The sequence below is a fragment of the Sinocyclocheilus anshuiensis genome, unplaced genomic scaffold, assembly GCF_001515605.1.
Source record: "Sinocyclocheilus anshuiensis isolate Anshui unplaced genomic scaffold, SAMN03320099.WGS_v1.1 scaffold801, whole genome shotgun sequence".
NCBI lineage: Eukaryota > Metazoa > Chordata > Actinopteri > Cypriniformes > Cyprinidae > Sinocyclocheilus > Sinocyclocheilus anshuiensis.
In genome coordinates, this window is record NW_015536541.1 from 1,505,409 (window position 1) to 1,515,647 (window position 10,239).

At 36.3% G+C, this 10,239-nt stretch overlaps 1 protein-coding gene across 1 annotated transcript in view; it reads right to left on the minus strand.

The window, feature by feature from the left end:
* Window positions 1-3,451: 3,451 nt before the first annotated feature.
* Window positions 3,452-10,239, minus strand: part of LOC107697574 (tensin-3-like) — a 24,316-nt gene continuing 17,528 nt past the window's right edge. The window contains exons 12-15 of the mRNA XM_016498376.1: window positions 8,009-8,842; window positions 5,036-5,145; window positions 4,666-4,795; window positions 3,452-3,615 (exon numbers count right to left, since the gene is read on the minus strand). Coding sequence (XP_016353862.1) covers window positions 3,452-3,615; window positions 4,666-4,795; window positions 5,036-5,145; window positions 8,009-8,842 — 1,238 coding nt within the window. The remainder of the gene's footprint in view (window positions 3,616-4,665; window positions 4,796-5,035; window positions 5,146-8,008; window positions 8,843-10,239) is intronic.

A 10,239-nucleotide genomic window follows, 5' to 3' on the forward strand; every position in this document is an offset into this window, starting at 1 on the left:
AGAAGAGAAGAGAAGAGAAGAGAAGAGAAGAGAAGAGAAGAGAAGAGAAGAGAGTTTTGTCCATGGAGAGGGGGTGTTCACATAGACTTCATGCTGACAAGAAGACAATTCAAGTCTGCCAGAGATGGCTACAGCAAATGGCTGATGCATTAGCATACAAGCACATGCACAAACACAAGCACAACTCAAAAAGTTTGTCAAAATGGCACAAATACCCAGAGAAGCAGTCATGCTGAAGTATTCCTCAAAAGAGACTCATCCACAGAAGATAAACTGAACTTGCCGGCCACTGCTGTGTTCTGACGCTCCTGCACGCTTACTTAGTCTCCCAGTGTCAGTCTTTCACGGTCCCAAGTCTGTAATGTCTACGTTGTCACTTATTTCACCTCACATTTCTCTCTCTCTTTCTCTTTTGTGCTGTCTGCTTCCCGGCACAAACACTGACCATGACCATCCCGTCACACAGTTGCAGTTCTGTCCAACTCTGTCCCCTTCCTCTCTCTCTCTACTCATCTGTGTCTAGCCTGAATTAAGTCATTGAGTTTTTGGAATTCTGTTAAACCCCAGATGGAAAACTACTTAATTCTTCCAGCAGTGCCACTGGTTGACTGACTCCAGCTTTGAGGAAGGAGGGAAGGGGGAAGGTTGAAGGAAAAGGAAGAGGGAGGAGGACGACTGCCCCCAACTGGCATGAGGCAGAAAGGCAGTGAAAACCCCCCATGGCTTCATTACCATAAGAGTTCATGAGTGCTCTCCTGCCTTTGATAGGTTATTCAATCATTGTTCTCCACAGACTCTCACAGTCTGTTTCACCTAACCAAACGGCACTGGGGTCAGGGGTGAGGCCTTTTATGGACCACCATGTGCTGCTGTTCACAACATCTGCTTCTATGCAAAACAGTTATTTTCTTAAACTGTATTTATTTGGAATAAATACATGAAAAACATTATCTTTACCCAGGAAGCAACATTCACAATATATGAAGACTTCTAAGACAAGAATCTTGAATATGTGTATTTTGACTTTGATTTTGTGTTTGATATTTGACTTTCCTTTAGCAGATTATTTCACTTGTTTAACTACTGATCTAACAAATGAACAAAATCTGCTAAAATTAAAATGGAAAAAAAAAAAGTATGAAAAAACAATTTACAGAGAAAAAGGTTTAGGTTTTGAAATGTTATGATCTAAAATGAATAAAACACAAATGTTTTAGATTCTTCAATTTTTCTAAGTGACTTAAATTATATAATAACATAATATGTAACTATGTTTTAAATGAAAGAAATGTAAAATAGAAATGCTTTTCCCTGGTGGTCCCAGACTCTATTCAAGATACTCTTGTTTCTCTGGTGAATTTATCTTGTTTAAAGCTGTTTACTTAATTTTTTACAATACTGTTCAAAAGTTTGGGGTCAGTAAGATTTTATTCAGCAAGGATGCATTTTAAAATATGAAATATAAAAATATACAATTAAAACATATTAAAATAGACAACTTTAAACTGTTCCTGCTTATCAGACTGTAACGTCCCTGACGTGACCTCAGCCACTGTAGCACATAAATTCATTTAAAGGGGCCGTGCTTTTCCCTTCCTTCCCCCTCAAACGTCTGTGTAAATATTTGCATTTGTCTGTCAGTGAGAGTTTGGCTGTGAGACCTTTTATTTTCTCCTGTTTATTTAGACACTAAAACATAGATGGACTGCTGTTACATAACCTCCAAATCTTCCCACATCAGGAAATTAAAATATACAAGACATCCTCCCCTCCTCTAGGCTAAACTTGCTGGAGGCTGGACGTGTTAAACACTGTATAAAGAAACAAATCTATTTCATTATCACTTTGTTTATTGTTTTTTTATTTAAAATAGAAATCTTGTAATGCTGGAATTTGGATTATAAAACAGGTAATCTGGCTTGAAGATTATTTATGAAGTGTAAAAACATTTAATGCTATGGTTTGTAGTTGCTTGTGAATGTTTTTATATCAATCAATGTACTAATACTGTAAAAACTGTAAAAAAACAAAAAAAAATCTTGTAATATAATGTGATATAACATCGTCTTCTTGTTCTTCCAATCTATCATTATTCCCATGTTTTCCTGTGCCTCCTCATTAAGACGTAATCAGGCAATAGTATTTCCCCCATAAAAGTTACATAATGATAATGATTTTTTTTTATGAGTGCAATTTAAATATTTGTCTGAGTTTTTGCAAATGTGCTGATGTTTTTAACTAATAATTTTATTTGTTTTTTGTTTAAAAATAAGGAAATCAAGAAATGACTGACAGAATATGTTAAAGGGGTCCTATTTTTTTGAAAAAAATTTTCAACTTTAGTTAGTCTGTAATGTTGCTGTTTGAGCATACATCAAGTCCACATCAAAAGGAGATATTTTATTTAACAGAAATCACTTTTCAAAAACTACAAAGAACGACTCGTTTGGACTACAACACATATTTTCCGAGAAGACCAGAGTGGTGCCAGTCACAACACACACTGGCCCAGCTAAACAATCACAGCACATTTCGTATTTCAGAAGGCAGGCCTTCATTTGATACAGGAACTATTCGAGCCGTTCATGCCAGACTGAGGAGAGAGGTGTTGTAATAATGTAAAATATGTGAAAAATAATGTGTTTTTCGAACAACCTAGTATGAAAGCCTGTTCTAGTACACCCCCAAAACAAAATCAAGACTTTGTAAAAGAGCATAATAGGACCCCTTTAAAGTGACATTTACATTAAACAAACAGTGACATTTTACGCATAGGGTATGTGTACACTGTGCAATTTAAATGTCATCCTCAGCAGAGTACAGTATGTAGGTACTGCAAGTGTGCAGTCTGATTTTTCTAACCATGCATACTCTGTACACTCAGCTTGCACATACACTTTGAATTTTTTGTGCTAATTAGTTGGTCGACAAAGGTGGCAACACAGGCTACTGGAGACTGCAATAATAACAGATGCTAGCACTGACAAGGATTTGTCTGAGGCGAGTTTCACGAAACTAGTTTAAATGAGTACAAAGACGTTTTCATTGCTCATAACTTCTAGAAAAATTGTGCAAACACTGGACAAGGATTAAACTTTTTAGTGCATATGTGTGCGCTTTCTTGTGCACACTTTGGAAGGCTATGTGTTCAGTTGTACACATACAGTAAGAGTTTGCGTCAAAACTGAAGTACTTTGGGCTAAATTCTAAGGACAGCTCTAGTTCCCAGAGCACTGACTGGCCAGGTTACAGGAAATATGCATCCTGACCCAGAGGGCCACATCCTGTAGCAGAGTTATTTTGAGCAGCACAGAATTTGCGACAGCAGCAAGACAGACTTTGCTACAGGGGTTTTTAAAGGTTACATTTGTATGAGATACAGTTGGATTCTTTCCTGACTGGAACAATCAAGTACACACACAAAATGATATCTGCACACATACTTGTCCTCTCAAGTAGATATAAACATGATTTTGCTACTGTAGTTATAAAAAGAAGTAGCATAAGAATGTAGCCTCTGTGTCAGTTGATTACCTTGCCATATTGGAGAGCTCATGTAGTATCTACTGGTTTGAGAGCCAGGTCTCGAAGGGATGAAGTCATGTCCACTCTTCACTGTAAGGGGAAAGAGACAATTAAGCACATTAAGCAGTGGTGTGCCACAGGGTTCTATTCTTGGACCATTTTTATTTTCATTGTATATGTGTCCATTAGACTCAATTTTTCATAAATACAACAATTCTTATCATTTATATGCTGATGATACAAAACTGTATAAAAATTTGATATATTGCACTTGATCCAAGAGGGTATTCATTGTTTTGTTCACTAGTACATTTCTTACGCAAGGTTAAAGCCTGGTTAGCCAGTACTTTTCTGCATCTTAACACTAATAAGGCCAAGTGTGTTGTTTTTGGATCTCCTTCTGGCACCAAGGAGATTATAAGTAGGCTAGACTCTATTTCATTAAGTGTTTCTGATCAGGTTAAGAACCTGCGTGTTACTCTGGACTCTGCATTGGCACTTGATATGCAGGTTAATGATGTTGTTAAGGCTGGTTTCTACCAACTCAAGAGTTATTTCCAAATTGAAATTGACTCTCTCATGACGTCATGTATTGATTATTGCTATTCGTTTTATAGGTATTTTTCCGTGCCAATTATCTCAGCTTCAGTTGGTGCAGAATGCAGCAGCCAGGATTCTGACCCATGCAAAGAAGAGCGATAGTATTACTCTAGTTTTAGCATCTTTACATTGGTTGCCTGTTAATTTTAGGATTCAGTTTAAGATTCTTTAAGATCAAAAGGTGAAAGGGCATTTTTTATTTTCTGCTCCCCAATTATGTCATTCTCTTCCATTGCATATAATTTTTTTTCTGACAGTTGATGTGTTTAAATTGAGCATAAAGACTTTTTATAATGAGACATTACCAGGTTTTAATGTGTCTATGTGTACGTAAATGCTTATATTGTTTAAGTTATCTGCTGGAAAGCATTTTGGTCAATGCATGTATTTTGTAAATGTGCTATAGAAATAATATTTTCAGAAATGACCATACATATAATAGTAATATACTGCAATATTACTATTTAATAGTAACAGAGGTTAAAAAGACTGTGAAATGCTTACTAGCATAACAAATATCAAACACAGTGTCAGCCTTACCATATGGAGTAGGGGGTGTCACAGGAAATGCCGGTGTGGGCTGAACTTGATTAAGACCCACCCACAGTGGACTGTCAGCCTCTGGAGGAAGGTCACCAATGTCAACAGTGTCAGTGTGATATAGACCTTGCTGAAACAGACAATAACATATGAGGCATTGTTGTAGCAATGTTCCAGGTTCTATACAAGTTAAACTTGTATTTTAGTTGACATTGGGCAGAACTTTGCAGAGGGTTGGTGAGTGATTTTATCGTACTAGTCTCCAGTTAAAACATTTAATGTTTTGAGTTTAAACATTAAAACGTTTAAAATTTTGAGGCTATACAATTATGAAGTATTTGTGCAGTAATAAATGTGTGCGCATTTGTACCGGAGATGGCTTGCCAAAGACGAATCTCTGTTTGTTCTGCGTTCGATCGCTACCTGCACTCAGCAGCACAGAGTATTCAGAGACATCACTGAGCTGTCTCTGCCTCCAACCTGTACAGACAGAGACACAGAAACAGAGAGTTATTCATTTGGCATTCACAGTTGATATTCAATGCATGACAGTTCACATTTAATGGTGACTGGTCATTCAGAGATAGGAGGATCTCACTCTTATTCATGATTTTCTAACAACATCAAACAAAGTTAAAGAGCTTCAAACAGCATGAACTAAAATAGCATGTTCTCAAACAAAGCTTGTTTTGATAAGATCCATTAGGAGAAGTTTATGACCTCACATAAACAAGAGCCATTTACTTCAGGGCTGTGATAAAGTACATTTCACAAAAACATTAAAATAAATAAGAAAAAATAAAATAAAATAAAAATAAAAAAAAACATTAGAAATAAAATCAATAAATGAATATTATAAATGAATAAAATGTTACATATTGTATAAAATAAATTCATACATTTTATAAATACATTTGTATAAATAAAATAAATATATATACAAGATTTTTGATAAATTTTCTGAGACCACCAGTGAAAATACTTCTAAATATTTTAAACTGTTTTATCCATTACAAATTATAACAGTTTGACTGAAGTTTAATTTCAAAATATCTTATTTTTTAGTTTCTGTCTTTTGCTTTAATGACAGCAATACATGAAAACTTTATTCTCCAGCATGATTTGAGATCTAGAGATCATTTTAAATATCAATGGAAGCAAAAACTATACAAAGAATCACATGATCAATGACACAAATTTGCTTATTTGATTAGTGACCTAAAAAAGTGCAGATTTTGGAAAGTCTTTATTTATTTATTTATTTGATTATTTCAGGGGTAAAATAAAAATAATCCCAGATTATCAATGCGGAACTTTAGATCCCAGTTTTTCATAATAATGATAAAAACATGGCAATAATTCATTGCAAATGGGCAACAGTACAAGCTCTGTGCACTATCACTGTACAGACAAACAAAATCCTTGAGACTTAACGATGGGGAAAGACAACATGTTTTGTGTGTCAGGAGATGCTCACTTCAAAGGCATTCCTCAGCCCTTACACCATGTGTGTTCAAACACACACCACCGGGCATATATCTGGTGACATACTACAGTAATAATAACACTGCAAAGATTTCTGTTCAGCAGGATGAATTCACTGCTCTACTCAAAGAATCTCCATTCCAGGTGTCAGAACTTTTCTGACATGAGCTGATCCAGCAAGAAAGGACCTTGGGATCTTATAACAGAAAAGACAGGGGACATATGCAAGGCAGGGGACACACTTCAAAAGCAAAAAGACCCACTCAGTATGCCGAGGTCAAAGGAGACAGAGTATTGAGTTCATGAAGACTGCATCACAGATGTGTTTGGAAAAAGCAGAAGTCAATATAACATTATTAGGGAGTAACTAAATGGTTGTCAAAGGCAAAGTTATTACACTGCTAGAAATATGATTATGTCAATTTTTTAACTAAAAGGCAGCTTAGAGGTCACATTTACACTATGCAAGCATTCCATACTAGACCTGCATGTTTACATATTCAAGCACAGTCACACTTACACACACACACAGAAATGAAAGGCAGGACTTTATTTTCTTTAGCAATCCTGTCAGGAGCTACACATAGAGGACCATTGTATGTTACTTTGTGCATTTATTAACATAAATTAGGCCCCTGCCAATAGAAACCTCAAACATTAATTTAAAATAAAAGTCACTAGCCTGAAGGCTCAGACATTAACCAGTGAATAAGGCAAAAATGCCACTGAAAGCACCAAAAATGGCACATGTATTTAAAATGTGAGGGTAATACATATGTATCTTATACATACACACACACTACCATTCTAAGATTTGGTTCGGTAAGATTTTTTAAATGTTTTAAAATAATTTATCAGGATTATTTGATTTAAAGAAAGTTTAAAAGAACAACTTTTTTTAAAAATAGAAATGTTTGTAACAGTATGCATGTCTTTACATGTACATGTACAAATTTTTATCAATTTAATGAAAAAAAAAATGTATTGACCCCCAACTTTTGAACAGTAGTGTCTATAAAATAAACAAATTGTTGGTTGCCTTATGATGTCTGTTTATAGTTACCTTTGTATTTGATACTAATTTGATTTTACAGTCATAATAATGAAATGATGAGCATATATTTCAATTAAAATTTCAAAAAGTATTTGATATAAATTGTCATTATACTGTGCATTTTATGTTTACAGTAGAAAAATAAATATAACAAATATAGAATATAAGTTACAAAATCAAAAAGGTTAAAATATTGCAAAAAGGTTAATTTGCTGGGTATGCAAAGAAGTTGTGTATCTATCAAGTTTATGAACTCTTACAAAATGTGCGTTGACAATACCATGGTGCTGTGATGGTCTCAGATGGTAATACCGATAACACTTTAGTATAGGGACCAATTCTCACTATTTCCTAGTTGCTTATTAGCATGCATATTACTAGCGTATTGGCTGTTTATTAGTACTTATAAAGCACATATTAATGTATTATTCTGCATGACCATATTCTACATCCTGAATCCTACCCGATACCTAAACTTAACAACTACATTGCTAACTATTAATAAGCAGTAATTAGGAGATTATTGAGGCAAAAGTCATAGTTAATAGTTAGTTAATAGTGAGAACTGGACCTTAAAATAAAGTGTGACCGTAATACCATGGTACTTTTGATATTTACTATGCTACACAATGCTTGCAATATTCATATACTGTGGCATTTACATGATACACCAGAGTATTTCAAGGAATAACATATAGTACTTTGTCCTAAAACATAACTAGAACATTTTGGTGGATGATTGCAGGTCAGTTGGAATTAATAAATTGATTCAGGCCTGGTGAATGTAACAGGATTTGTTCTTACCTGACTGGTGGGATTTGGCCCTTCCACCCGAGTGCGTCTTTCCATTGGTGTGAAGGGAGGCCGAGTGGGTCATGTGACTCCTTGCCTGGGTGGGGATTGGCTCAAAGTCGGGGTCAAGGTCCAGGATCAGCTGATTGAGCTGTTCGATTGATTGATCTACATCCAAAGCCAGTGTCGCAAACTCATCGTCCTTGTCTGGCTCGGACTGCGCCTCCGGAAAGCCATTGTCTGGTAATGAAGGTTTGTTTGCACCTTTTTGGAGCTCCATCTCCTTCCTGTGTTCCAGTCTGTCTGATGAAGTGTGCATGTAAGACGTGGATTGTTGCTGTTTCACCCATATATGTGTCTGATATCCAGCAGGTACTGAAGTGTGTAGGAGTGTGTTTGAGGAATTCACATCCTCTCTAAATATGGCAGGAGGAGCTTCACTTTGGCAATCATCTGATTGGACGGAGTTCTGACATTCACCTGAAGACAAGCCAGACATTTCCTTTGAAGACAGTGTGCCTTTAGAGTCTGAAACGGCAGCAATGGCATCATTAGGAGCGATGATGTCATCATCATCATCTAAAATGTCCGTCTCTCGCTCTATGAACATAGCTTCACCATTTAAATGACTGGAATGATCAAATGCTGCTTGATTGGCTTTAGGGTCATATCTCAGGATGCCTGGAGAAGGTTGTTCCTCCTCCATTCTTAGCCCTCTGGGGAGCTGGGGATGCTCCTCAGAGCTGGAGCTGACTGGGAGCCCAGAGGTTTGTCCTCCAGTCCACTGGGAGGAGCTGGAGAGTCCAGAGTCACTGCTCAGAGAGTGTGTGCCTTCTTTTTGCTTGGCTGTGAAAGAAAGAACAAAATGTTAGTACAATTAGTAGAGAATTAGTACAATAATTAGAATTAGTACAATAGAATTAGTACGTTGAGTTGACCTCAACGATTTGGAACTCATTTGAGACGGCTTATGGTGCGTTCAAGTCCTACTGAAAAATTCATATTTCTGAGTTGGGAAGTTGGAATTATGATGTCAGGTGTGTTCAAATCACTTTGAAAGGAGCAAAATGAAGCAAGAATACATAGCAATATTTTTTAACTCTACTTCTACAAAATCATGAATAAAGAATATGCATCGTGTGTGCTTTCAATGTCGTAAATGTACATATTAATAAATAACTTAACTCACTTTTAAATTATTAATGTAAATAGTCATTTCATACATTTCAGCAAATTTACCATCAATACAGATGCTGAATTTACTGTGTCTACCATGTTTTCTCACTGACATACCCCTAACTCAAAGAAAATCCTATTTCCCCCGTAATTGACATTGCAGTGGCATTCATCAGTGTTCAACTCATAGATACAAACTTTTCGAAATGACTGTGTATCTTTCTCTAGCCCATATGACTTATACTGACACCTATTGGTGTGGATGAAGCATTATGCAAAAGCAAAAGGCAGATTATAGAGATTTTCCCAGTCATATTTGGCATCCATGATCTCTGATATGTGAAACTTCTTTATTTTAAACATGTTTGTGAAAATTACTACTCATTTCTTTATGTATAACAGTTTTAAAGTGTAAAAAGTAGTGGTGTCAAAATTAGCACGTTAATGCAGGCGATTAATTTTTTCAGTTTAACGCGATAAAAATATTTAACGCAATTAACGCAGGGGAGGGGCTAGGGTTGGCCACCCCACTCACAACTGCTGCTTCTGTCACTTTTTCTCTTGACAAGAAGTGCATTTATCCAGTCGCAGAACGACTGAGAACGGGAGACGTTTCAGACGCGTGCTCCACTTCACTTCAGCGCCAGGCGCAAGTCAAACGAGTGCGGAAACGGTATTGTGCTCACAGAGCGTGATCTTCAATGCACAATGCACGCACAAAGGCGCCGGCGCCCGCTGTAGCCTGTATCCTTTCATATCAAAGCGTGAAATAAACTATGTGCATGCAATGTATCGGCTTTCACCGTGGACGAAGCGGAGTCCAGACAGTATAAGTCATTATAATCCATAATTATTTCCCCACTGGATGCAACGAATGCCCAGAGAAAATCGTGTCAGATCCGCGTCAAGTTCAGCAGCGGCAGCTCTTAAAGAATTAACAGCCAAAATAACCAGCTGCTGTGATGTCTATTAATCAAAGGACAAAGAAAATAGGGAAAAATAACTTTTATAGCTTTAAGGATTCATCTATATTTAATTTAGAATTTAGTGTTTGATAACTTCAATTT